Source organism: Babylonia areolata, chromosome 6, assembly GCF_041734735.1.
Source record: "Babylonia areolata isolate BAREFJ2019XMU chromosome 6, ASM4173473v1, whole genome shotgun sequence".
NCBI classification, from domain to species: Eukaryota; Metazoa; Mollusca; class Gastropoda; order Neogastropoda; family Buccinidae; genus Babylonia; species Babylonia areolata.
In genome coordinates this window covers 4,004,641-4,031,485 of record NC_134881.1, presented here as the reverse complement: position 1 = coordinate 4,031,485, position 26,845 = coordinate 4,004,641, and the positions used below count along the sequence as shown (strand labels likewise).

The 26,845-nt window shown below is 39.0% G+C and overlaps 3 protein-coding genes across 10 annotated transcripts in view; 2 read left to right on the top strand and 1 right to left on the bottom strand.

The window, feature by feature from the left end:
• The window catches only part of LOC143282663 (uncharacterized), a 22,250-nt gene extending 5,940 nt beyond the window's left edge, over positions 1 to 16,310 (top strand). For 2 of the 3 annotated variants that reach the window (XM_076588328.1, XM_076588327.1), the window contains exons 2-6: positions 2,693 to 3,002; positions 4,613 to 4,742; positions 6,596 to 6,728; positions 9,136 to 9,275; positions 10,324 to 16,310. In XM_076588328.1, the coding sequence (XP_076444443.1) occupies positions 2,777 to 3,002; positions 4,613 to 4,742; positions 6,596 to 6,728; positions 9,136 to 9,275; positions 10,324 to 10,474 (780 nt within the window). In that variant the 5' untranslated portion in view covers positions 2,693 to 2,776 and the 3' untranslated portion in view covers positions 10,475 to 16,310. Of the gene's footprint in view, positions 1 to 2,692; positions 3,003 to 4,612; positions 4,743 to 6,595; positions 6,729 to 9,135; positions 9,280 to 10,323 lie in introns of those variants that run through there. The other variant, XM_076588329.1, reaches the window with a different exon arrangement.
• A 1,065-nt stretch (positions 16,311 to 17,375) lies between these two features.
• Positions 17,376 to 23,584, bottom strand: LOC143282662 (glutathione S-transferase 3, mitochondrial-like). The gene is made up of 5 exons (XM_076588326.1): positions 23,352 to 23,584; positions 22,050 to 22,114; positions 21,477 to 21,534; positions 19,620 to 19,692; positions 17,376 to 18,323 (listed from the first exon to the last, which is right to left on the bottom strand). Exons 1-5 carry the CDS (start codon positions 23,478 to 23,480, stop codon positions 18,223 to 18,225), a joined length of 426 nt encoding a protein of 141 aa, XP_076444441.1. The 5' UTR covers positions 23,481 to 23,584; the 3' UTR covers positions 17,376 to 18,222.
• Positions 23,585 to 23,763: 179 nt separating this feature from the next.
• The window catches only part of LOC143282661 (protein DOP1A-like), a 72,658-nt gene continuing 69,576 nt past the window's right edge, over positions 23,764 to 26,845 (top strand). For all 6 annotated transcript variants that reach the window (XM_076588325.1, XM_076588319.1, XM_076588322.1 and 3 more), the window contains exon 1: positions 23,764 to 24,018. The gene's annotated coding sequence lies outside the window, so the exon portion shown is untranslated. The remainder of the gene's footprint in view (positions 24,019 to 26,845) is intronic.

The window sequence follows — 26,845 nt, the reverse complement described above, 5'->3', positions numbered from 1 at the left end:
CAGCAGGAAGTGGGAGCAGGTTTCTGCCAGCACTGAACTTGTGTCATGGCAAGTAGTTTCAGTTGACATTGGCTAGTTATGGTGATTTAGTACATACTCCACTGTTCACACTTCCTCATCAGCTCTTGGCAGTGTCCTTGCTCTGCTGATGTTCATTCATTAAATGAATTGGACACAGCACAAAGTAAGTGTCCACTAAAAATATAGTATGCTCCAAGTGCATAGTACATAGTGAATGCGTAGTCAAGTTAGTGTACAACCCAGACCTTAATACTTCTGTGTACAACTGCTAACATATTATTCCTTTCACAGAAATAAAATTGAACAGCATATGCAAAACAAGAGAAACAAACAAATGAACAAAAATATGATATAGTATGTTAAAGTAAAATGTCGCATCATGCACATATATACTTTGCCATTTTTCTGTGGAATCACACAACTAATTATCAGTTACTATTGTCTAACAGTTGAACTGACATAGGAATAAAACTGGGTTCAATTCTGTTTGTTTTTAGTTTAGGGACTTTGATGACGCATTTGCCTGAAGGTAGAAATTGATGATTATTTGCCAGAGTATGGCTGCTGTCGCTTGAAATAAACATGGCTTTCTGTTGTAGTGTGACATTGTACAAGTCATTTAAACTGTTCTGCCTCACACCCACAACTTTGTGCACACATTCACAATCTTACTCAGCATATTCTTATTCTTTACAGCAAAACCCCCATACCAATGATAATAATAATAATAATAATAATGGATACTTATATAGCACACTATCCAGAAATCTGCTCTAGGTGCTTTACAAAAACGCTTTTGTTAACATAAAACATTATATCTATGTTACCTACACACACCAAAATGTGACCACGCACACACACATGCACGCACGCACGCACGCATGCGCGCGCACACACACACACACACACACGCTGCATACATACATTTTAACATACATGTGTATCTAACAGCTACCCTAACACATAGGCACACATAGGCAGGCACAAACTTACATAAACACACGCATACAACATATACAAGTAAAAGAACAGATTGAATAAAGCATCTGTTATGCTGTAGAATCGCTGAAATACTTTAGAATGAACCATTGATCATAGAGCTTTAGAATGAACCATTGATCATACAGATTTAGAATGAACCATTGATCATACAGCTTCAGAATGAACCATTGATCATACAGCTTTAGAATGAACCATTGATCATACAGCTTCAGAATGAACCATTGATCATACAGCTCTAGAATTAACCATTGATCATGCAGCTCTCACTGTACTGCTGGCCCAAGGGTTAGTTTGTTGAGCTCTGATATAAGCCATTTTGACTAGATAAAATACAGGATCAACACAAACACAGTGATGTGATCCAGACAGATAATATAACATGCACAGTTAATTATTCAGTCTGGTTTGTCTTGATGCGGAAGAAGATGTGTGTAGGTAACATAGATATAATGTTTTATGAGGAAGGTGGCAGAATGGTTACGACGCTCAGCTGCCAATACAGAGAGTCCGTGAGGGTGTGGGTTCGAATCCCGCTCTCGCCCTTTCTCCTAAGTTTGACTGGAAAATCAAACTGAGCGTCTAGTCTTTCGGATGAGACGATAAACCGAGGTCCCGTGTGCAGCACGCACTTGGCGCACTGAAAAAGAACCCATGGCAACGAGAGTGTTGTCCTCTGGCGAAATTACGTAAAATGAAATCCACTTTCATAGGTACACAAATATGTAAGCATGCACTCAAGGCCTGACTAAGCGCGTTGGGTTATGCTGCTGGTCAGGCATCTGCTCAACAGATGTGGTGTAGCGTGTATGGATTTGTCCGAACGCAGTGACGCCTCCTTGAGAAAGTGAAACTGAAACTGAAACTGTCTTGATGCAACAAATCAGACTGATATAAAACACTTGTATGAATTATCATGGCTTTTTTTTTTTTTTTTTTTTTTTTGCTGTTGGTCTCATCACAAGAATAGAAAGACAAGACAGTTGGAATCTAAACACTTGTGTGATAGTCAGTCATGTCCGACAATGACTCTCAGAATAGCAGGGGAGGCTAGAAGTTGATTATAGTGGAGAGTGTCTGCTAAGTTATATCCCCATTCTCATGGCCAAGAGGGCTTTAGGACAGTCAGTGTTGGGATAGTACCCAAAGGCCAGATAGCCCCCAAGGCTGCAGCACAAAGAGCCAGTGAAATCCTAGTTTGAGAGTCAAAGTCCTTTACAATGGACAAAGCCGCAAAAGAATTCCCATTGCAGTAGAGAAAGCATTGATCATACAGCTCTTGCTTTGCTGTTGGCCTAACTGTTAGCTGAAGTCAATTCCTGGTATAAGCTGAGCATTGAGCCTCATCGATGGCAGCGTAAAGTTCAGGACATACACACACACAGTCATCCAGACAGATAAATCAGTATGCACGATGAACGATTATTCAATCTGGTTTGTTTTAATTCAACAATTCAAATTCTTACGTAAAACTTGTAAAATTTATTGCAGCATATATTTGAAGACACCAACAATGTTATAAAACACTTGTAAAAACTGTCGTGGGATATTTTTGCAGAGTCTGACAATGTTATAAAAACACTTGGAAAAAAAAATTATCACAGCAAATCTTTTGCAGACTCGGACAGTGTTAGAAAACACCTGTGAAATTTACTGCGGCGTATTTTTGCAGACTCACTGTTGCGGGACTCAGCACGAGAACAGAAAGACAGAACAGGTGTGATCTGAACACTAGCAGAGTCACTGAAGAAGGAGGATGCAGCAGAGACAGATGATGGAGTGCGTGGCCCTGGTGGTGGTGGTGGTGGTGGTGTGCCTGGGGCCCGGGGCACTGGGCCAGCAGGCGGGGGGTGAGAAGCAGACGTTCATTTGGTCGGTGCAGGGCTACCCAGACCCCTTCTCCTATGACACCTACACCAAGTGCGGCCGCCAGAACCGGTCCAACATCTGCGACCCCAACAAGCTCATGTCCAAGGAGCAAGGTTAGGAGGGGGAAACATTTTTTTGTGTGTGATTGTGTGTGCCCCTGAATTTAGTAATGATGGTTATGATCTATTTAATATTGCATTTTTCCATGTAAAACATGCTCACTGGCGCTGTTCAATGTAAAAACCGATGAATAAAACATACGGAACAGTTTTTTTGTGGCCCAGAATTTAATAACAATGGTAATGATTATAATCCAATTTACATAGTGCCTTTCTGTGTAAAAACATTATCGGTTGCCCTGTACAGTATGAAAACTGAGTAAAACATGTATTTAAACACTAAACTGAAAAACTTGCATCCATAGCCCACAGACATCCAACTAAACATTAAATATGCTCAGACACACACGGAAATCGTTGTACAAAACTCTCGTACTACGCAATACCTAAATAATGCACATTTTATTTCACAATACTTAACAGTAATACTACAGTACTTAAAACAATATCACAACACTTTATTAGTGAAGTTTCTGTTTTCTATAAACATTTTGATGAGGATGTGTATGATGATGAACAGTGCTGCTATAATGAGGGTCTGTTTAGTTTGGGGACTACTTGACAAGGCTGTACTCGTATTACCTGGCAGTGAACCAGGTTGAGAGATATATACTATACAGATGCCTGCAGTGCTTGTCTTCCCATTTGAGCTCATTACACACATTGCTTTGGCTTGGAGACGGTCAGGAGCTGAAAAAATACATCTCTGATGGGCACTGAACCCACGTCCACCCAGTACATCTCTGATGGGCACTGAACCCACATCCACCCAGTACATCTCTGATGGGTACTGAACCCACGTCCACCCAGTACATCTCTGATGGGCACTGAACCCACATCCACCCAGTACATCTCTGATGGGGACTGAACCCACGTCCACCCAGTACATCTCTGATGGGCACTGAACCCACGTCCACCCAGTACATCTCTGATGGGCACTGAACCCACGTCCACCCAGTACATCTCTGATGGGCACTGAACCCACGTCCACCCAGTACATCTCTGATGGGCACTGAACCCACGTCCACCCAGTACATCTCTGATGGGGACTGAACCCTTGTCTACCCAGTCGTCAGTCCTTGATGCTAGCCACTTCACCAAGGTGGCTAGAAGGACGGAACAAATTTGGTCGAAGGGCCTTTGACTAGTTATAGTATCCAGCTCCTGCTGTATGGCATTCTCTTCCTCTGGATAGATCTCTGTCCCTCACCAAGCCTGTCCACTTTCAAAACAAATTTAAAGACATGTAGATCTATTCAACAGCACCAGTTCTATCCACTTTCAAAACAAATTCAAAGACATCTGTCCAAATGACCTGTGAATGCAGCGAAGCATATTAGTCAGTCTGTCTCAGTTTTTGGTTTTTTTCTCAACCAACCACTCTCCCTTTTTTTCTTTTTTTTTTATTCGCCCAATAAAGTTTCCATGTGGCATGTGTGTGTGTGTGTGTGTGTGTGTGTGTGTGTGTGTGTGTGTGTTCTGTTTGCATGCATTTGTGTGAGTGTGTGTGGCTGGTAAACTTAGTATTCACTGTTTGTAGTACTTCACAGTCGCTTCTCATTTTTCTTGATTATGTGTTGTGATTATTCTCTTTGTTGTTGCAGCTGATAAGGTGGACAGTTTGATTTCAAGGGTGTTTCGGGAAACAAGATGCACGTGCAGCAAGTGCTTCAACAACGCACATGGCTACGTCATCCGTGTGGCTGTCATGCCTCGCATGCAGAACGTTTACAAGTGAGTTCTGACAAATGTGATGGAGAGACAAATTGGGATTTTTCCTTCCTCCTGGGTTCATGGACTACAATTCCCACGTTCACTCGTATAGATCTGCAAGTGGACTTAACGTGTTGTGCATACTGGATATGATATATATATATATATATTCATGATTCCATAGCCTACCATACACGAACATGAATTTTGGATTCTTGAACAAGCATGTGTTACCTTTATTGATTTTAACATTATGATAAATCTTGTTGTGCTTTTGATGTTTACATTGTTTTCTGAAATCTTCCATGTCCCAGTAGGGGTCTCAGGCTGATAAAAACTTTGAAATCTTGATCTTTTGCATGTCCATACACACAAGGGATTAAAGCTTAAGCATGTCCCCATGTATGTTGACCTGGGAGATTGGAAAAAATTCTGATCCTTTATCTACCAGGTGCAGGTACCAGGATCAAACCCAGGATGACGGGCACAATAGCCCAGTGGTTAAAGCGTTGGATTTTCAATCTGAGCGTCCTGGGTTTGAATCTCAGAAATGGCACCTGGTGGGTAAAGGGTGGAGATCTTTCAGATCTCCCAGGTCAACATTATCATGTGCAGACTTTGTGTGTATACACAAGCAGAAGATCAGATATGCACATTATAGATCCTGTAATCCATGTCAGCATTTGATGGGTTATGGAAACCAGAACATACCCAGCATGTACACCCCTGAAAACCGGAGTATGGCTGCCTACATGGTGCAGTAGAACGGTCATACACATAAAAAGCCACTTGTGTACATAAGAGTGAATGTGGGAGTTGCAGCCCATGAACAAAGCAGGAAAAGAAGAAGAAACCCTGGACCCTCAGATCGAAAGCCCAATGCTCAAATGATTTAGCTGTTGTGCCCATCACTATTCAAACTGAAGTGGACTTTGCAGAACCATATTATTCAAAACTTTCTGGTCATTGTTTTGGTACTGTGCTCAGTGTACTCTCTGCATGTTTGAATGAGTGTGTGTGTGTGTGTGTGTGTATGTGTGTGTGTGTATGTGTGCGTGTGTGTGTGTGTTTGGATTAGTGATATTAGTTTTTGGCTCAGGTGTGTTATGAGTCATGGAAACAAGAACATACCTGGCTTGCACACCGCGAAAAACAGAGTATTGCTGCTTACATGGCAGGGTATGAAAAATGGTCACACCCATAAAAGCCTACTCTTACCAATGAGTGAACCTGATAGTTGCAGCCTACAAATGCAGAAGAAAAATCATCAAAGGTGAGCATTGCATATGACTAGCAAAGTCAGGAATACTGGTTCTCTGGACTTTTTATCATGAATGTTTTTGGTGGAAGTCATTTTTTGTTCCCTTTAATATATGTTGATATTGTTTGTAAAAGTGTATTTGGTGTCATATACTGTACCATGTCAAACTGATGCAAACTTGGCCTATTGGTTTGCTCTGCTTGGCCAAATTTTGCGCGGCTAACAGTGAAAAGGTGACCCATCTTGCCCGGTCTGCTCTTAGCCTATCAAACAGGCCAGGAAAAGCAGTGCCAGCAAGTCCCTGACAGCCGCCACCATCCCCTGTCCACACTGCATCAGAACCTTCCGGGCGCGGATTGGCCTGACCAGTCATCTGCGCAGCCACAGAGCCCAACCCACCCACCTCCAGGATGACTAGATGGTCCTCGTCGATCCCGACGGACGAACCACACACACTGTACCATGTCAAACTGATGCAAACTAGGCCTATCGGTTTGCTCTGCTTGGCCATATTTCACGCAGCTAACAATGAAAAGGTGACCCGTCTTGCCTGGTCCACTCTTAGCCAATCAAACGCCTCTAAAAGTGTAACTGTGATGTCTTGGTGTGACAGGGATGGGAAGAACAGCACTGAGGACCTGCTGAAGAACGCACAGATGTTCGCCTACATGCTGACCCAGAAATGGGCCATGGGTGGAAGCTGTAATGAGTCTGTGCTCATTCTTTTCTCTAGATACGATGGTGTGGTGAGTTTGTGAAAAGAATTTTGTTTATTATTATTTTTAAATAAGTAAAAATTATTCAGCATTTCTTCCACATACATTTGAAAAAAGGAATAAACATCCTGTCATGCGTACACAAACAAGGAAAAGGAGAAAACAAAAATGTGACCCCACACCTCCCCCCTCCCCCAAAAAACAACAGAAAAAGACCCCAAAACAACAGCAACAATGATAGATCACATACACAAAAAGAGCTGACATTTTCACATTCTAATAAATTATTATGGTTCTGTATTTATGAAAATGATACAACATCCAGTTTGCCTCCGGTATGACCCCCCATACCCTTTTCCCAAGTTGTTATACCATTCAAAATACTGGCTTATTACATCCCCATTCAGCATTTAAAGTGGACAGGTTATGGCGTATCTTTGCAGTGTATTGTTCTGTTTCAAAATGAGTGTTCAAATTTTGGAGGCAGTAGAAGTGATAGTGAGATTCTGGGGTGGGCACGTATGGAAAGGAGAAGTGATGACCAAGTTATTCAGGAAAGAAAAGAAGAAGAAAAAAAGAAATGTAGGAGTAGCAGAAAAATAGGTATTTTTACTTTGAAAAAAATATGTCTTTATAACAGTGCTCAAATGCATTGCAAAGAACTTTCACACCACAGCATATTTTGGGGACCTTTTATAGTGTTTAAAAAAAAAAAAAAAACATTAATAACTTCTCTGTGTGTTTTTTTTTTTAGGTGTTTTTTTTTTCCAAGTATCTGTTCAATTCAACTTATTCCTCCCTTGTGTTTTAATCCCCCCCAAAAAGACATTTGTTTAGCTTCTCTGCTGATCTTTTAAGTGTGTGAGATTTACTGGAATACACTCTCCAAAAGTTTATTTTTATGGGAAGAAAAACTGTCTTTCTTTTGTTCAGCTCTTCCTTCATTCTGTCCATCCCTGTGTGTTCAGCTCTTCCTTCATTCTGTCCATCCCTGTGTGTTCAGCTCTTCCTTCATTCTGTCCATCCCTGTGTGTTCCCCAGCTCTTCCTTCATTCTGTCCATCCCTGTGTGTTCAGCTCTTCCTTCATTCTGTCCATCCCTGTGTGTTCAGCTCTTCCTTCATTCTGTCCATCCCTGTGTGTTCAGCTCTTCCTTCATTCTGTCCATCCCTGTGTGTTCAGCTCTTCCTTCATTCTGTCCATCCCTGTGTGTTCAGCTCTTCCTTCATTCTGTCCATCCCTGTGTGTTCAGCTCTTCCTTCATTCTGTCCATCCCTGTGTGTTCAGCTCTTCCTTCATTCTGTCCATCCCTGTGTGTTTCCCAGCTCTTCCTTCATTCTGTCCATCCCTGTGTGTTCAGCTCTTCCTTCATTCTGTCCGTCCCTGTGTGTTCAGCTCTTCCTTCATTCTGTCCATCCCTGTGTGTTCAGCTCTTCCTTCATTCTGTCCATCCCTGTTGCTCTTCCTTCATTCTGTCCATCCCTGTGTGTTCAGCTCTTCCTTCATTCTGTCCATCCCTGTGTGTTCAGCTCTTCCTTCCTGTCCAGCTCTTCCTTCATTCTGTCCATCCCTGTGTGTTCCCCAGCTCTTCCTTCATTCTGTCCATCCCTGTGTGTTGCTCTTCCTTCATTCCATCCCTGTGTGTTCAGCTCTTCCTTCATTCTGTCCATCCCTGTGTGTTCAGCTCTTCCTTCATTCTGTCCATCCCTGTGTGTTCAGCTCTTCCTTCTGTCCATCCCTGTGTGTTCCCCAGCTCTCATCTTACCCCCCTTTGTCCACCCCACCCTTTATCCTCCCCCCTTCCACAACTATCCCAACACACACACCTTTCTGGGTTTTTTTTCCCTTCCCTTAACACCTTCACTGCTATAGGTGTCAAAAGAGGAATCTAGTCAGTGATGCAGAGGGGAGGTAACCTACTTCCGGGAGGTTATCGGCCGTAGCTACTTTCATTTTCTCCGCATAGGCGATAGTAGTTTGCACAGGACAGGAATCAGACTCCCTGCCGGAGTCTGCACTAGTGGGTCACTGGTAAGTATGTTAGATAAACGTAATTTTAGGAAAAAAATTTCCTTTTTATTCGACAAGACAGTTCACCACACAGGTGACTGTAGTTGGCATTGAGGGTCGTGTTAAATGAATCGTTTTTCACATTGTGACAAAGCTTGACAGCTGCAGCCAATTTTCTCACAGAATAGGTAACTGACTTACCTTCCCACCTTGACCAAGTTTGAAGTGAAAAAAGTCCACTGTGTTGTATTGACACAAACCAAATGACATGACTGAGAGTGTCGAGTCTACAATATTTGGCACTGGGGAGTGTTTTTCGTGCAGAAACTTGGTGGCAAAGGAGTTTAGAAAGGGAGCCTGCATCTGATGAACAGTATGTGACTGGTTTGGGGATTTTTATTGTTGTTGCTTTTTGTTTGTTTGTCCAGCTGTACACACTGACGTTGCCCCTTGCCCGTGAAGTGTTGAAAGACCACCATGTCAAGAGAATCACCATGGCCGTTCGCCACTTGTTTGACGACAATGACACTATCGGGGATGGTCTTTTTGAGATGATCAGACGATACAAGTAAGTTAAAATGTCATTGTATTTCTATATATTTGTGTGTGTGTGTGTGTGTGTGTGTGTGTGGAGTGTGTGTGATAGCTTGGCTTGGGTAGGGGGGGGTGAGTTAAGATGAATAAAAACATTAAGAAGACATTGGTTTTTTTTGTTGTTGGTGTTTTTTTATGCTAGTATTATGACCATTAGCATAACTTTTACCCTGATTTCTGCTTTTATTACAGAAAACAAACTCTTGATATGCCACAGCCTGTTTGTTTTATGTTGTTGTTTTTCTCACTGTTTAATTGTATTAATTCCATTATAATGAAAGCTAACAAAAACTTTGCATATATACTATTCAGTTAGGCGGGGGATACTGAATTTACCATCATATTTTCTTGTCTATCCAGTATATTCTGCTTACATTTAAGCATAACAAGTGTGCATCAGTGAATGTATGTGCATACATATATTTCTGTGTGTATCTATCTGTTTTTTGTCTGTTTGCTTTTTTCTGTATAGTGGAATGATTTATCCGACTTGCTTTGACTTTGTGTGTGTGGATTAAAAAAATTGTTGTTATGTTGTATGCTGCCTTTTACTGTTCTGCTAGTCATTTGTATGCGCAACAGGATATTATAAATCTGAGATTGTAATTGTAACTGATTCTGATTCTCTTACCACTGAGTGGGATGTGTCACTGTAAAGTTATTGTATCTGTTTCTGATTCTTTCATCTCTGAGTGGCACGTGTCTTCGATAAGTAATTGTAACTGAGTCTGATTCTTTCACCTCTGAGTGGGATATGTCATTCTTTACTGCTGGTGTTGTGCTCTGTTGTCATCCCTAGACTTCACCACTCTGAGTGTAACTGATTCTGATTCTTTTAACACTGGGTGGGATATGTCATTCTATACCAATACTGTTGTCATCACAAGACGGCACTGTTCTCATTATTTACCACTTGAGTGGGATATGTCTTTCTTAAACCAATGCTGTTGTCCTTTGGAATTTTATAAAAACTATTATTTATTTGTTTAGTTACTTTCTTCATGTTGTTATCTTTTTCACAGGCTGATATTTGAGGGCAATGAGAAGGAGGGTCTCCGCCCCATGCCAAGCCCGTATAGAGGCAACCATGCCGCCACCATCACCGTCACCCCCTCCCTCATCCTCCCCTCCCTCCTGACTGCGTTCCTCACGGCCGTCACCATGCGCTACTAGTCACTGAATGATGGTCTCCACCTTGTGGTGGTCAGCACCTCTAACCGCTCGCAACACCAGCCGCAAGCACAAAACAAAACAGAAAAAAGCATGTGTGAATGAAACAAAATTCTTACCAAGAGGTTAAAAATTGTGAGGGGTTGAAACTGAAATCTGACTGTTTCATAGTGAAATGCTTCACAGATATGTTTAGATTTTACATTAAAAACAAAAAGAAAGAAGTTAAAAATCGTATAGACATTGTTTCCAGGTTGATGTACAACTTTGATTTATTTGAAAACTTTTTGGAGGTAAAAAAATGTTTTGCGGACTCACGGTTCGTATTGTTTTTGTCTATTGTTAGCGTTCAGAGAGTTCCTCATTGAAACAGTCTGATAGCCTCAGATCGGTCTAATCTGTGCACCACACTTGAGAACTTGATGACAAGTAGTCTTCCTTTTGTGTTTATGAAATATGCTGCCTGTAGCTGAAGAAAGAATTAAGACAAACTGTATTAGACTTTCCAACAAGAAGTCATGAAAATGCACTGAGGAAATATTTTGTGTACATATCAAATGACTTTAAGATATTCTTAAACATTTATAAAAAAATTCTTACAGAATTTTGAATAATAAAACTATTGATGGTATAAGTAAATCAAGGTCAGATTACAAGCATTACAGATTTCTGTGAAGCAGTTGTTTTTGGATTCACACTGATTTTTCTACCTGAAATATTAATTGTATGAGAGTACGGACACACATGAAATGGTGTTTCTAAGGAAGGCCAATGATTTGTTCCATGAATTGATTGTAGTTGTCAACAAGGAACTTCAGTTTCAGCTCCTTCTCTAACCAGAAGAGATGATAGATGATGATGGTAAAATTCAGTTAAGTGGTAGATTCTGAAAAGGAAACAATGGTCTCTCTTGTTATTGTTTTTTTTTAATTTTCTTGTGAGAACAACTTGAACATGGTGGTATCAGTCTGAAATACCCTACAAATGTTTCAAGAATGTTCAAAGGTTTAAAAGCCTTTTTTTTTTGGTCACAAATTATGGCGACACATATTATACACAAATGTCAAAAATAAAAGAGGAAAAAAGTGTGTCCAGCATTGTTTACAGATAATAGAATATCATCATGAAAGTTCTGCTGGTATGTATGAATTGTGCTTCAGATGAAAAATGCCCAGAAGGATCTGATGCTGTTTGCTTTATCTCCTTTCTTCCGTCTTGGATACTACTTGTTCTTTGGAAGAGCGCAGAACTGTGTTTATTCTGCATAACATCAGTTTGTCTGTTGGGAGGAAGGGGGCAGAATAGTTGAGGCCTTTATCTGTCAGTATAGTGTTTGTGAAGGTCTGGGTTCAAATCCCAGTCTGGCCCTTTCTCCCAAGTTTGGAAAATCAAACCGAGTGTCTAGTCATTCAGATGAGATCCTGTGTGCAGCATGCACTTAGTGTTATGAAAAAAAAAAATCAGGCTAAAAACAAAATAAGTGTTCTCTGGCAAAAGTTTTTGGAGGAAATCCACTATTATAGATACACAAATATGTTGTGTAACTTATATGGATTTGAAAAACTGAAACTGTCAATACAAATGTGAACATGCAAAGTTCATCCTTACAGGGACAGGCAAGAAATCCATTTTCTTTTTTGTCAATCAAAATCCTGTTGCGGAAATACTGCAGATCTGTACAAACTGAACCTCTATCATGACAGAGAGTGCATGAGTGAACATATCTTCATTTTTCTTGCCATATCTTTTAAGAAAAACAAGACCATTTTAAAAACAACTTTTTTTGAAGCATCACTGCTCATATCATAGCACATAAGCCTCCTCCCCACAGTCCCTCTCCCCAGCTGTTCTTTGCCTTGAAAAGGTAAGGTAACTGGAGGCAGAAATTGTTTGATTTTGAACACGCTCCCCCCCAAAAAAAAAAAGATGTTAAAATCACTGTCATGAAGGTGGAAAATAGATATTTGGTTAGGAATAAACCACCTCAGGTCCGTCCAAGCCGACCGGCCATGCCCAAGGCCAGAAGGCAGCACCCCCAATAACTGGGCCCCGATTCAGCACCGCCAGTCATTCAGCCCCTCCAAGTAGGAAACTTGTCCCGGCATGCACATCAGTGGCATGCTCTGGGACTCAACGACTGGTGAGTGGGTGTTTGTCCCATCACAGCACTCGTGGGTCCCTCTTGCATCCAGGGACGCCCTCTCTGAGAAGGTGTGGCACCCACCATCCCAAGCATGGTTGGACCTACGGTCCACACGCTCCCCACCCGCTTCAGGCGTCAAGGACATAACAGCTGCGGCCATGGTTCCTGCTCGGGATTGTCCCAGCTCATCCCGCTGGGCTGACCACAGATCACAGGACACTCCAGCGGGTACATCCACTTGGGATGGCACCCAACAGGGGAAAATACATAATTATGCTCCTCATGTCATGGCCTGAAGCATACCTGGGGTGCCTTGCAGAGACTGGCCCCAAAACCGACAAGAGTGAGGGATCTTTGTCACTGCTCTAAGGAACTATTGCACACATGGAGCCACCAACACTGAGGTGTTCCTGACTGTAATGTCTTCGTTGTGATGATCATGTTCATTATCTGATTTGCATGGACTAGACACAAGTTGGTCGTTTGTTGCTGTGGTGCATGAGTATTTAAAAAGAAACAATGCTTCCTTCCTGTTAAGAACGAGGCCTTTTATGACAGAGATCTGGAATATATTTCAGTGGTTAGTCAACTTGTTTTCCCCTGTTTTATTATCTTATAAAAAAAGAAGTCATTTTTGATCTAAAAATAAAAAGTGTTGAATCAGGATATGGACGATTCAGACTGAAAGAAATATGCAATATGGTTTATTGTTTGTAGATTTCAACTCAGCAGTATAGCCTATCTTGATATCAGTGCATGCCCAATTGAGAGCTAGTATTTTTACACTGCTGTAAAGTCTAATGCCTTTTAAAAAATTTTTATTATTATTATTATTATTATCCTATGGCCAGTTTTCAGAGTATATTCTGTTAAAGCAATTGCTTTTAATGTTTTATACTCATCAAATACTGCTTTCAATGTTATTCTTTCATGATACTGTTTTTGTTTGAAACTGCTATACAGATAATGTTTTAAATGCTTTTTTTTTTTCTTTTCTTTTTTCTTTTTACTGCCTTCAGTCCAGGCACTGTGTGTTCCAGATGTATCATGTATAAAGTTAAAATTGCTTCCATCAGTGAATCTCATCTTTAATGTTTGATTATGCAGATTTCTGTCATTCTACCCATAGTTTTATGAACTGCTTCCCACATGTGTGTCAAAGAGGTTGTGTGTGTGTGTGTCTTCATTTTTACTAGTGAAGAATGCATGGTTTTTTCCATCTTGGCTGTTGTTACTTTTGTACATCAGCATATATATTGCTTTGTGTTTGATAGAATGAGATGAAAATAGGTGTACAGATACTTGAATTATTGTAAGTGTAAACTGTTGTTGATTGTAAAGTGTGGATAGAACTATTAAGTGTTTCTTTAGTACAAGTTTTCCGATACTGTGTATGTTGCTGATTGTAAAGTGTGCAAAACTTCGCACAGTAGTCTTTGTATCAGCTTTTAAATGTTGTCATCATGTTGTATAGTTGAACAAACAAACTGTGAGAATGAGATATATGCTTTGCATCACTTGTTAAGTATGAACAAGATGTATTTTCACTAGTGTGTTTATAACAGTCATTAATGGTGAAAGAGGTCTTCCAGACATTTTTGAGTGAAATGTAATCAACAACAAACTAACATGGTAAGTGTTCTTAACCACATGTAACAAAATTGATGTTCAGTGATGTGGAAAGGTTTTTACTCTCCTCTCCCTCCGATCTGATTCCTTGATTTCACATTGCTGTTTTAAACATGGAGACGCCCCCCGTCAGGGCCCTCCGCCCCCCACCCCCCCAGAAAAAAAAAAAAAAAGAAATCGACATATAATGCGTCAAATAAGAAGGTTTTTGTAGTTTCAAACATTTTAAACTTAAAAGACATTCAGATTCTAAAATAATTCTTTGGATAACAGTCATGCTGTTGATTTTTTTGGGTGGGGGTGGGGGTGGGATTCGCTAGATAATTCATACTTTATAGAAAATCATTGGAATGTTTGCTGGATTGAGATAGAGATGATGACAAATCAGTCGGTCATATTTATCAGATAGTCTGATAACACATAAAGGCTGGCATTGATCAGGTGATGCTGACTGAGGAAACGATAAATTTATTTTGTTAGAGAATTTTTGTTAAAAACTAAAAAAGGTATGACAAATAATATGAGTGATTTTACACCTATTTTCTTCACCAGTTCACTGACTGAGAAACCACAGCAGTTTCCATGGCAGCAAAGACAATAGCACTGTTTTCACAGGCATCAGATTAAAACTGTTCACTTCTAGTCATGAAAATCAGGTCCCAGTGACATCAAAGGAAAAAGAAAGAAAAGAGGTTTGGAATGCATTCCTGTTTGGCATTGCACATAATAGACTTTGCTTTCACCAATGCATCATGCAAACATCAGTGATAGTGAATAAAAAATATTACTGGTGAATCACTTTACACTGGAATATAAACAGTGCAACTCTGGGATAGAGGAGGGGGAGGGATTATGGTGGAGGTATTTTTGTCAAAATATTTTGTTCTGAAGAATGTGATGTGTTGTTAATTTCATTAGTTTAGCCACATTGGTTTGTGCTAGGTTATATACAATGGCATTTATGTATGTTTTTGGTTGTATACAATGGCAGTTATGTAAGTTTTTATACATTTCATCTCTCTGTTATACATATCTGTACTTCAATTGAAACAAATGTCTGCATTCTTCTGTGTATAAATACAGATATTAAGAAATCTTGACATCTGGGCAGTACAAGATAAGAAGTCTATCTCCATTGGAATTGAACAATGTACAGAACTTGTGAAGTATTTAGAGAAAAAAACTGAACATGGTTTATTACATTATTTGATTTACATCTTGGCCTCATCAATCCACTGGACTAAAGTTTTCTTCTTTGTTCCTGGGCTGCAACTCCCATGTTCACTCTTATATACATGTGGAATTTTACCTGTATGACCATTTTTACCCCTGCCATGTATGCAGTCATACCCCTTTATTGGGGAGGTTGGGAGGTGCATAGCAGGTACGCCTGGTTCCCGTAACCCACTGAATGCTGAAATGGAATATGGGATCTTTAATGCGCATATTTAATCTTCTGTATGCATATACACACCAAGGGGCTCAGGCACTGACACATCTGTTGACCTGGGAGATTGTAAAAATCTCCTCCCTTTACCCACCAGGCACTGTCACAGGGATTTGAACCCAGAACCTTCAGATTGAAAGTCCAACTCTTTAACCACTCGGCTGTTGCGCCCAATAAGTTTTCTTTTAAAGCAAGCCTTGTTTTTTGAGTATACATTTACACGGACATTGTGGGGTTTGAAGTGGTTGACAAGACAAAGACGAAGCTGTCAGTCAGACTTATGCAACAACTGCCACAAGCTGTGTGCTTTATTTCTTACTATTCCTTTTACAGAAAATAATTTGACTCCTATGCAAAGTCTGTGGATACAATAACTTTTTGAAGTTAATAAAAGCCATTGATGTACTGTAGACGTTGTTTGAAGCCAGGGTGGTATTTCAGGGTGTATGATTTATTATCATTGTTAATGCAAAATTATCGTTGTTAATGCTAGAATGCTTCCTGCAGGGTTTATTCAAACTTTGTTTTGGTGCTATTTGTGTTGTAGGCAAAACCACTTTCACATCTCTGATGTATGCAATAACTGGTTCTATGGTTTATTAATAAATTATTTAAACCAAGCTGACTGTTGTGTTCTTTTATACAGGTGTGAGAAATATGACTGAACTCATATACAGCTTATGGTGTGTTTGTATTCATCAGAGTATGTGCGTGAGAATGTGAACAGACAAAACAAGTTATTACAAAACTGAGACAGAGAAATTGAAAAAAGTGTTTGACTCAGTAACTGTTAATGTTCATTATCTAATTTTCCTTTTCTGACCAGAGAAAATGTTTTCACACTCTGCTTTGACAAAGTCCGAAAGAGTCAATGCATCTGCCTTTCATTTGACATGGGTAGTTCATGCACAAACATAGATCTTTCTCTCTTTTTAAGAGGAAAATAATGGAGAAGACAGTTTACATCCCTGAGTAGCAGCTTTTGCTTTTGATTTTAGGTCACTGAAGGTTAACAATGAAACCCAAAACCTAAAATGATTTTGAAAATCAAGAACTGAATGTTATCAAACAATATTTCCCGTAAATCCACAACTTTGTTGTTCATGAGCTGTCTTGAGTGAACAAATTATGTATATTCGGAAAGGTTTTATGTGCATGTACCATCTTACTATCTACTATGCCAAGCAGAAAAAAAACAACTTCAAATTATCTGGAAAAAAAATTACCACTGCTATAATCTACTTAAAAACAAGCTCACATCAAACACCAGTTTTAACACAGAGAATGTTGAGATGTTGGACGCCCAATAGACCATTACTTTAGGGGTGGGGGGTGACTTTGAATTTCTGTCATTTCATGTGCAGTACAATTATTCTCCTCCACCCAACCACCTGCTCACCTATCAACACTACTCAAACTGTTTTGTAGGGATTAAGTGGCATAGTGTGAGATGGTTTTATTGTTCATGTTTGCCTTCTTCTAGGAAAGTCTCTTTTCTCTTTACTGATGGTCAAGCAAGATTATTGGGCTGAATTGTGTAATGATGGTATAATTCATTTTAATGTATGCTTAACCCCACAATGTTAAACTGCCAGCATTCATGATCAGATATAAAGTTAGGCAGAAAAGGCGGAGCAACTGTTACATGATCTGCACTCAACCTGCACTTAAATCCACTGAACAAGTTTTTTTTTTTTTTTAATTGACAATCTTTATTTTCAGTTGAACAGGAAAACACACATACACTAGCAAAAGAATTGAATACAGGAAATGAAATATAAAGATAAAAGGCCAATTGGTAAACCTCAAATGCTGAAAAGAATTATTTAGCACTAACATGGCTTTCTGTCTACAGACACATTAGTTAAAAAATACATGAACGTATTATGACACATTCTTAGATAAGATTAAAAAAAACATACAACCCCTGAAACCCCCCCACCCCACCCCCCACCCCCAGGCAATCCTGAGAAAAATAACAAAATCAATACGTACATTCAAAAGGAATTCAAGACAGAGCAAGGACGATTCAAGTACAAAGAATGGATATTGAAGTTCAGTATAGACCATGGTGGCCAGTGAGCACTTTGCATTACAAAAAACAAATCTGTTCTGATATTTTCAACTCAGAACTGCCTGATGAACTGACGCTTGAGAATTAATTTTCAGAACTATGCTCCAGTCATTAACATCACATTTCTGTGCTTCATGGAAAATATCAGCTCAGATTGTATAATGATTGCAAAGACAAACTGACAAGGCCCTTTTTTTTTTTTTGATGGATTCTGATTACAATCATCAAAGGTATTATATAAACTCAGGCTGCAAAATGATTCCAAATACAAACTGAAGAGGCCTTTTTTCCTCACAAATTCTTATTACAAACCATAAAAAAAGCAAATTAGCTCAGATTGTGAAAAAAAAGTTGACAGGGCCATTTTGATGATGACTTCTGATTACATGTTAATCAGTTACACTGAGTACACAACAGTCTGTTACAAGCTGATTACAACAGCTCCATTGTCTGACATTTCAGATCCATCCCAGAAGACTGATGGCGAAAAGGATGTTGATGATAACCAGACCGAAGTATCCAAGATAGCCAAACACTCCACGGTTGCGTTTGCTTGGATCTGCAGACAAACAATGCAACATGTTTTTGCTAGTTACATCATAAAGATATGACTGTTATATCTCTGATAGTGGGCCTCCAGACATAAATTAACCAGAAAACAGTTTCTGGGAAGACAATGTTTTTTGTTGTTGCTTTTTTGTGCAGGTATCTAAAAAGCTAAGTGATGAAGACATGGTGCTGTTTTACCCCATTACAAAAATTTCTTTTGAAGAAAATTCTTGAATCAGTTTATCCTGACAAAGGCCAGTTCCGTCTGTATTCTGCGGGCTGCAATTTCTCCACTCATTCCTTGCTACACATGGACAAGTGGGATTTTATGCATATTTCGACTGTTTTTACCCTGCTGTTAAGGCAGCCATTCGCCATGTGTGTGTGTGTACATGCATATGCGTCTATGAGTGCATGTGTGTCTGAGTGTGTGTTGTGTGTATGTGTGCATGTGTGTGCATGCCCATGTATATGCGTGTGTGTGGATGCATGTGTGTGTGTGTGTGTTGAATCAGGTTTTGAATTCAATATCCCAAGCACAGTTGACCCAAACAGAGGTCATCATAACATAACCTTAAAGTAAAGCGAATCAATCTCTCTTCACTGACAATTTCATTAATGAACTGCTTGTGAGGACACCTGAAATATGAAACAATTACAGTGCTGTTGGACAGTTTTCATGGTGTTAAGTGACTGCTGGAAAAAAAAAAAAAAAAAAAAAAAAGGAAGAATAGCTGATAAGTCTGTTTAAATAAATAAATGATATCACATACGTAGCAGAAATGTATTTGGCACAGGACAGGAATCAGACCCCTGCTAAAGTCTGCACCAGTGGGTCACAAAATAGTTTGTGTATAATACATTATAGACTGTAAGTCATGTCTGACATTATAATCATTATCATTTTTTTTTTATTATGATGAAATCACTTGCGTGTATCACATAATAAATCATTACCATTTAAACTGTTTAAGACATGTGAGACATTTTTACCAAGCAAGAAAAACATAAATGAATCATTAGAATGAAAGACATAGTCACACTCACAGGCAAAGAGAGAGAAGAAAAAGGAACAAAAATGGCCTGGATGAATACAAACTTACACACATCCATGCATACATATAAAGGATAGTTAGGGGACATGTTTTGCCCACTCTCTTGGCCAAGACAGTCGAGTTGGGATGGTTCCTAAAGGCCAACTAGTCCTGAAGGATACAGCATGAAGAGCCAGTGTAATGTCACCCCCTGGTTTAAGAGTCATGTGTGTGAAATTAAAGAATAATCATACAAGACATAACACACTTACCTCCAGTGTAATACCCATAGGCATACACAACACGGCTGGCAAGGTAAATCACACCAAACAGAGCGCTCAAACGCTGAAACAAATGGAAAGTTTTTTTTTTACAGGTTTACATTGCAGGCTGGTGTTAGAACCGACAAACCAAATAACGAAATATTTACCAAGAAATGAATTATACACACCAAATATCAAACTGAATCAATAAAGAGACTTGCTAAATCTTGGCTAAATGTTCCAAAATAAAGTCAATATTTCGATACACTGTAAAAAAAATATATATCTAAAAAAAAGAAGAAGAAGAAAAAAAAAGAGTAATTTCACAAATGTACATCGCTAATCCATTACTAATTACCATCATGATCATGACACATTTTAGATAGGCACAACCAGCTGTGTAGTTAAAGCATTGGACTACAATTTGATTTTGAGGGCCCTGGTCTTAAATACCAGTCAAGGCACCTGCTTGGTGGGATAAGGGTGGAAATTTTTCCATCTTCAAGGTCAATAATTGTGCAGACCTGCTAGTTCCTGAACCCCATTCATGTGTATTTGTACGTGCATAAAAGACTGAAGGTGCATGCAAAAGATCCTTTAATCCATGTCAGTGTTTGGTGGGTGATTTAAACAGGAACATATGTGAACATATGTGGAGTGATGGCCTAGAGGTAACGCGTCTGCCTAGGAAGCGAGAGAATCTGAGCGCGCTGGATCAAATCATGGCTCAGCCACCGATATTTTCTCCCCCACCACTAGACCTTGAGTGGTGATCTAGACGCGAGTCATTCGGATGAGATGATAAACCAAGGTCCTGTGTGCAACATGCACTGAGCACACGTAAAAGAACCCACAGCAACAATAGGGTTGTTCCTGGCAAAATTCTGTAGAAAAATCCACTTTGATAGGAAAAACGAAACAAACTGTACGCAGGAAAAAATACAAAGAAATGGGCGGCTCTGTAGTGTAGCGATGCACTCTCCCTGGGGAGAGCAGCCCGAATTTCACACAGAGAAATCTGTTGTGATAAAAAGAGAAATACAAATACAATATTCAGTATGCACATCCCCCAAAATGGTGTATAGCTGCCTAAGCTACAGTCGTGTACATTTTGTAAAAGCCAATTTGTACTACCTGTATTCAAGTGAAAGTTGGAGCTGCAGTCCACGATCGCATATGAAGAAGAAATGACGCTTTTAACACAAAATCCAATTAACTATTGAGAAAACCAAAATATTACCTGAGAGAATGAATAATTGAAATTAAAATGGTGATAAAGAAACATGCCATAGTTTTTGTGTGTGTCAATATTCATTTCTGCTACAAGTAAACAAAAAGCTCAACCTATTTTCAAACAGCAAAAGAAACATCAAAGGAGAAAATGAAGCGATAAAATCATTTGACAAAGCCAAACTACCACTATACCTGCAGCTCAACATATAGTCTAACTCCTTCATGCAACAACCTTTTTCACAGTACATGAATGAACATAGCCAGTTTTTAAATCAAACATATTTTCTTTGTTCAGTCTCATGATAGTGATAACAAATAGTTAATACAGCCACTTTAGTATGGAGAGTACCAAACAATTCATTATGATTTAATTTCACTGATTGTGGAACTGGGTGAAGATGGTAGGTTGGGAAATACATTGTCAAATATACAAACTGGCGTGAAATGGCACACAGGAATATGAACAAAGCAGTTCTTTATCATAAGTTATGAAGGTTGATCACAAACCAGTTGAGTGGCAGACAGGTGTGACCTTGTTTGAAAAGACAGCTTTGACTGAGAACCTTTCTAATGAGAAAAGAACACACACACACATACACACACACACACCACATACACACAACAAACACTTACTGGAAACTTAATTCCTCCCAGCAGGAGAAGGACCAAAAACAAAGGAATGTTCTCCAGTCTGGAAAAGAAAACAGTGATAATTATCAAAACTTTTAATTGGCAAACTACATTTATCATGCATGCAAGTATCCAGACATCACCAGACAAGCACTTGAATGGGACCCTAAAGAGGGAAGACAAATGGGAGCCAGACTAGGGCGTACATGGAGAAGATGCACAGAAGGCAAGATGAAGTCAACTATATGGACATGGCCCCAACTGAAGAGGAGAGCCCAAAACCAAATCTTCTGGAAGTGTTTTTGTGGCCCTGAGCTCCTCAAGGAGTTGAAGGGATTCAGTCAAGGAAATCAGTGTCTTTCTCTCTCTTTTTCATATACAAGAATACATGAATCTTGATCTTGGCCTGATCTGAAAGCTAATTTTTGTGAAATAACTAAACGTAAACCTGCTGATTTTTGTTTTCTTTCTGAATCTAAAAATGCTGTCAGTGTTTGATTTATTCTTAACTTTACAGTATTCACTAATTTTGTAATCAACTGAGTTGTTTTCATTATCAACAAAAAAGAAACTCACGTGTTCTGGTGAGCACGCTGAACACAGTTGAACTCATGACAGTTATCACTGTACAGCTTGGGATACTGAAAACAAATTGACAACTTTATGACAATATTTAACACGACTGGTTAACTACACAGTTCAGAATTCTAGAATTACCCAGACATTCAATGAATAAATATGAATCTAATACAACTTACAAGCAATAATGAAGTTTAAAATTTACAATGGCAATGAAAGAATGAAAGCAGGTTTCTTTGTACATATTTGTGTGTATGTCTGCGAGCACAACTTTGTGCACATACACACACATATATATATATATATATGTTTGTGAGCAAGTGTACCCACTTGGGCACATTCTTACATCAATGTTTTTCTCTGTTTATTTCTCTCTCTCTCTCTCTCTGCAAGCCCTTGCCTAGCTTAACAAAGTAACTGGTTGTGGGTTGAGCTCTTAATTATTTCTTCTCTGGCACCCATGATAAATTTTTTTTTTAAAATGTCATTCTCGCTGCCAACACCTGAATGTGCAGTTTTTGTGGTGCCAGTATATAGTGTTAGCAAGGTCCCCTTCCCACGACTGGGTTTAGGATGGTTATAAATCCACATCACATCATGTTAATCTGAATGTAAAGTAACAACTCTGCACTCATCTGCCCTTAGAATAAAGTAATAAAATAAATAGTTGGCATAAGTTACCAATCATGTTGCCTGGCTAGATAATTCTAGTCGCAGAAGTCGTGGTTAATGTGCCGAGTGATGCTTGATTACGACTGTTTAAGTTACTAGAAACTTGAAAAAAATCAGTGTTTTTGGCCAATCTGGCCTTTGAACGGTCCATAACTTTACTACTAGTACTGTGGCATGCGTGGGTAACAGATTGCCCACGTACTAGCTGAAACATACTGGATCAAAATTAAAGACAGTTGGCTGCCTCTCCAAAAAGCGTGAAGCCTGCTCTTGAAACTGTTTACTGATGGAGCTGTGACCACGTCCTCAAGCAGGCTATATTCACTATACAAGTGTCTACAGTAGCTACAGGTGCAATACTCTACATCTACTTGCTGAGGTTGGCGATACGTAATAATTACTCTGGGGATCTATTTAAAGTTCTTGGGTTTTCATGCTCATTCTTATTCGATGCATAGAAAAGCGTAAGGTTAATTGCAATTCAGCGCTGGTGTTACCTTCGGGGTTGTGTCCAGATTCTTTTGTAAAACTTTTCCTCAACCCGGAAATAATTCCTAAAAGATTTGACTGAAAAAAACAACAACAAAAAAACGTTGAGTCTGCGGCCTGGCGTCTACCTTGCCTCACCTGCACTTCGTATTTCTTTCTGGCCTTCATAACTTGCATTGCAAGCCAGTTATTCAAAATCCAGGTAGAAATGACTACAAGAAGGACATAGCCGAAGTCGCTCTGAATCGTGATAGTGATGGGTCCCATTTTCCGTTCCTCCGAATGAAAACAAAAGTAGAAAAATTCAGTTTCGATGCACCGCGTCCTCAGTCCTCTTTGGGGTGGCCAAAGGGTGCAACGCCATGTGCTATATTTAGAAATATGAAACCTTGAAAATAAAATGAAGATGAATGTTTGAAAATAAGAACCATTCAGGATGAAACACCGGAATGGGAATGGTGGGAATATGTATTAAGTAAATAATCTGTTTTTATGTCTTGTATTTCAAATGTGCGGGTCTGTATTTTTTTCAGTGCGGAACTATATGGTCGTGGCCTTCTGCAATGAAGTTGTCAAGACCTTATGACTGTATTGTTTTGATTCAAAAATAGATAATGACTGTTATGCTAAGAAATGTCTTTCAAACAACAACCTGCATTTTTAATTTCATGATTTAGAGCTCGACCGTTCAAGTGTAGCCTCTGAATGCTGCGACAGTTTGTTTGATTTATCAAGCAATGTGTTTGTACGGTGCAAAAATCCGGTAATCTCAGCAACTGCAGATTTGTGTAGATCAACGCGGAAGGTATGTAAAGTTCATGGTCGTCTGTGCTTTTTCTTTCGTTTGAAGAAGTTTGCAACGGCTAAACATTACACTGTGATTCATTAGATATAACGGTATCCGTTTTGTTTAGTGTGATGCAAACTTAAATTTTCTTGTTGATAAGCCAATGACACTTTTGGACAGTGTGATGACACGCCCTTCTGAGATTGATCAAACACATTGCATTATCTGGTATCCCATGTAAGTTGTCGGTCAGTAAAAAGTAATTACTAGTCTACAAGCATACAGCACGGATTCACTCTGTCACCTGAGTTCTTTCCCTGTACTTGGGGGCACATGATTTAGTTGAAACGGGTCCCTTGCATTCGGATACAGTGTGTTTTGTGTGTGTGTGTGTGTGTGTGTGTGTGTGTGTGTGTTTCTGTGTGTATCTATGCTTTGCCTGTGTATATGTCTGAATGTGCCTGTGAGTGCAGCTTTGTGTGTGTGTTTGTGTGCATGTAATGATGTATACTCACCTGTGCACATTTTAACATCTTTGTTTTCGTGTCTTTGTTTTTCTTTTACTCTCAGTATGTCTCTGTCTTTTGCACTCACTGCTTCTCAGTCTCTATCTTTGTCTCTCTGTGTCTGTGTCTGTCTCTTTGTCTGTCTTTCTCAACAGGATAGGACTGTGTAATTTCTGATGATATTATTCTCAGTGCTACTGAGCTTCCGATGTCTCAACAACTAAATGTGGCTCAGTTTCATAAATAACAATCCAATAAAGCAAAACAAGGGAAGATAATAATAATGATAATAGTAATGATAATAATAATGATAATAACAGTAGCAATAATAGTTTATTTCTATTGCATCTTTCATTAAAATTGTGATATACACTTTTAAAAATTAAAAAAATGAAGGTAGAATAAAATGAGATTGAATTAAACAATCTTTCAGATGTGTTCTGTGTTTGATATTATATAGCCTCAGGTTAAAAAAAAAAAAAAAAAGTCATAAAAGCAGGTTTGAATCAAGTATGTTTAGGTTGAGAGTTTTAAGTAGACTTGCTCACAGCGCTGATGTACATCTACCAGTGGCATTCAGAAGTTGATATCTGAACTTTTAATTTTTATTTTTCTCTGGCTTGATAATCGATTACGGTATTCAAGGTGATAATCATAATGCCGTTTAAATCATTTTGGTATAATTCAGGCATTAAAGAAATTCTGTAAAGTCTGCAGTAAAGGAGACATTGCCATCGCATCAAGCACATTGCAGCATGTATCCGCTTTCTCCAGTTCTGCAGAGGACCATGTTCGACAGGCTCAGTTACCGGCAGAAACTAAAAAGCACGGTCCATTCAATTTCTTTTTTTTTTTTTTTTTTTTTTTTTTTTTTTTTTTTTTTTTAAGGAGAAATCAGTGGATGCGTAAAATTTCTGCAAATGAGCAGGATAGTCTCAGCATCCTTGGAAGGTTCTTTCCCACTTTTTTTTGTTGTTGTTGTTTTTTTTGTTTTTTTGTTCTCTCTCTTTTTTTCTTCTCTTTTTTTTCTTTCTTTTCGTTCCTTCCATCATCATTTTTCTCCTTTCTGTTGTCTTTTTTTCTCTTTCTTTTTTTTTTCTTCTCTCATCTCTTTATTCTTTCTCTCTCTCTCTCTCTTTCTTCCCCATGTAATCTGTCTTCTTACCATTGTCATGCTCAAACATTGTCAAGGTCATGCAACATATAAAATCACATACAGGGTAGTTTCGTGTACAATGTCTAAAAGAGGCGAGGTAGACACGATCTCATTCTCTCTCTCTCTTTCTCTCTCTGTGGAGGCATTAGCTTTACGGAACATCTTTAAATGTACACATTTAAATTGACCACTTGAGTTTTTTTATGGATCCGTATAAGTGCTCAGGTATCTTGGTAGACATAGATCACATCTTACGTAATTTGAGCTCGGTTTCAAAGATAAGATACAGATTCTTACACTTACCATATTTGAATTTAGAAATAGACAGTTTTGCTATCAACAGAGTCGTGTTGATTTTTTTTCTCTTTTCATGATCTGGGATATCCATTTTCGTTGTACCAAACAACGCTACTTTTGCATTCATAGGGATCAGTGTATTGTAACGGGAGAGAATGAACTGTTTCACATGTTTCCAAAAGTCAGATAGTTTGGGGCAAGAGTAAAAGGCGTGTTCAATGTAATGAGTTTCTTGACACCAGTTGCAGGTGTTTGTGTTTGACACCCCCATTTTTGCAAGCAGAATATTCGTTGGGTAAATGTTATGGATAAATTTGAAGTGGAGTATTCTCAGACGGGATTCATTTGTGCATTCATAAGCTAGGTTGAAATAGTCTTTGATATTGATGTCTAGTTTGCGCTTCCAAAATTGTGTTGCACATATTTCATGGTTTTGTTTGAGGGCAAAGTGTTTTCGGATTTGTTTGTTAGATAACGTAGTGAGGTATCCCTCTGTTGTTGCAATGTCTTTGGGGGTATCCTCTTTGTGGGCATCGTTGGATAGATGCTGTTTCCATTATTCTGGTATTGCGTTTATGATGGCATTGTATTCGAAAAGAAGGCCCGGGTCAGTGCCCAGTTTGCGTTCTACTTCTTCGTATGTCATTACATTTCCATGCTGCCAAAGATCCTGCACGATAAGAATGCCTTTTTTGCTCCATTTGGGAAAGTGTAACACATTACCTTTGTATTTTACATTTTTGTTGTTCCATAGCGGTTCCGTTTTTATATTTTCTATCGGTCTGTCTTTGTTGAGAACGGCAACTGCTTTTATTACCTCTCTCCAGAAGAATGACTTAACATTTTCCAGCTTTTTGATGTCTTTAGGTAAGATATTACAGCTAAA

What these genes read in the sequence shown, in the direction of transcription:
- LOC143282662 (XM_076588326.1), bottom strand. Translation starts at nt 23,480, where the DNA reads ATGGGACCCATCACTATCACGATTCAGAGCGACTTCGGCTATGTCCTT. An exon ending in TGGGAGGAATTAAGTTTCCA is followed by an intron (nt 19,693 to 21,476) that starts GTAAGTGTTTGT and finishes CATTTGTTTCAG; the next exon opens with CGTTTGAGCGCTCTGTTTGG. An exon ending in CTATGGGTATTACACTGGAG is followed by an intron (nt 18,324 to 19,619) that starts GTAAGTGTGTTA and finishes GTTTGTCTGCAG; the next exon opens with ATCCAAGCAAACGCAACCGT.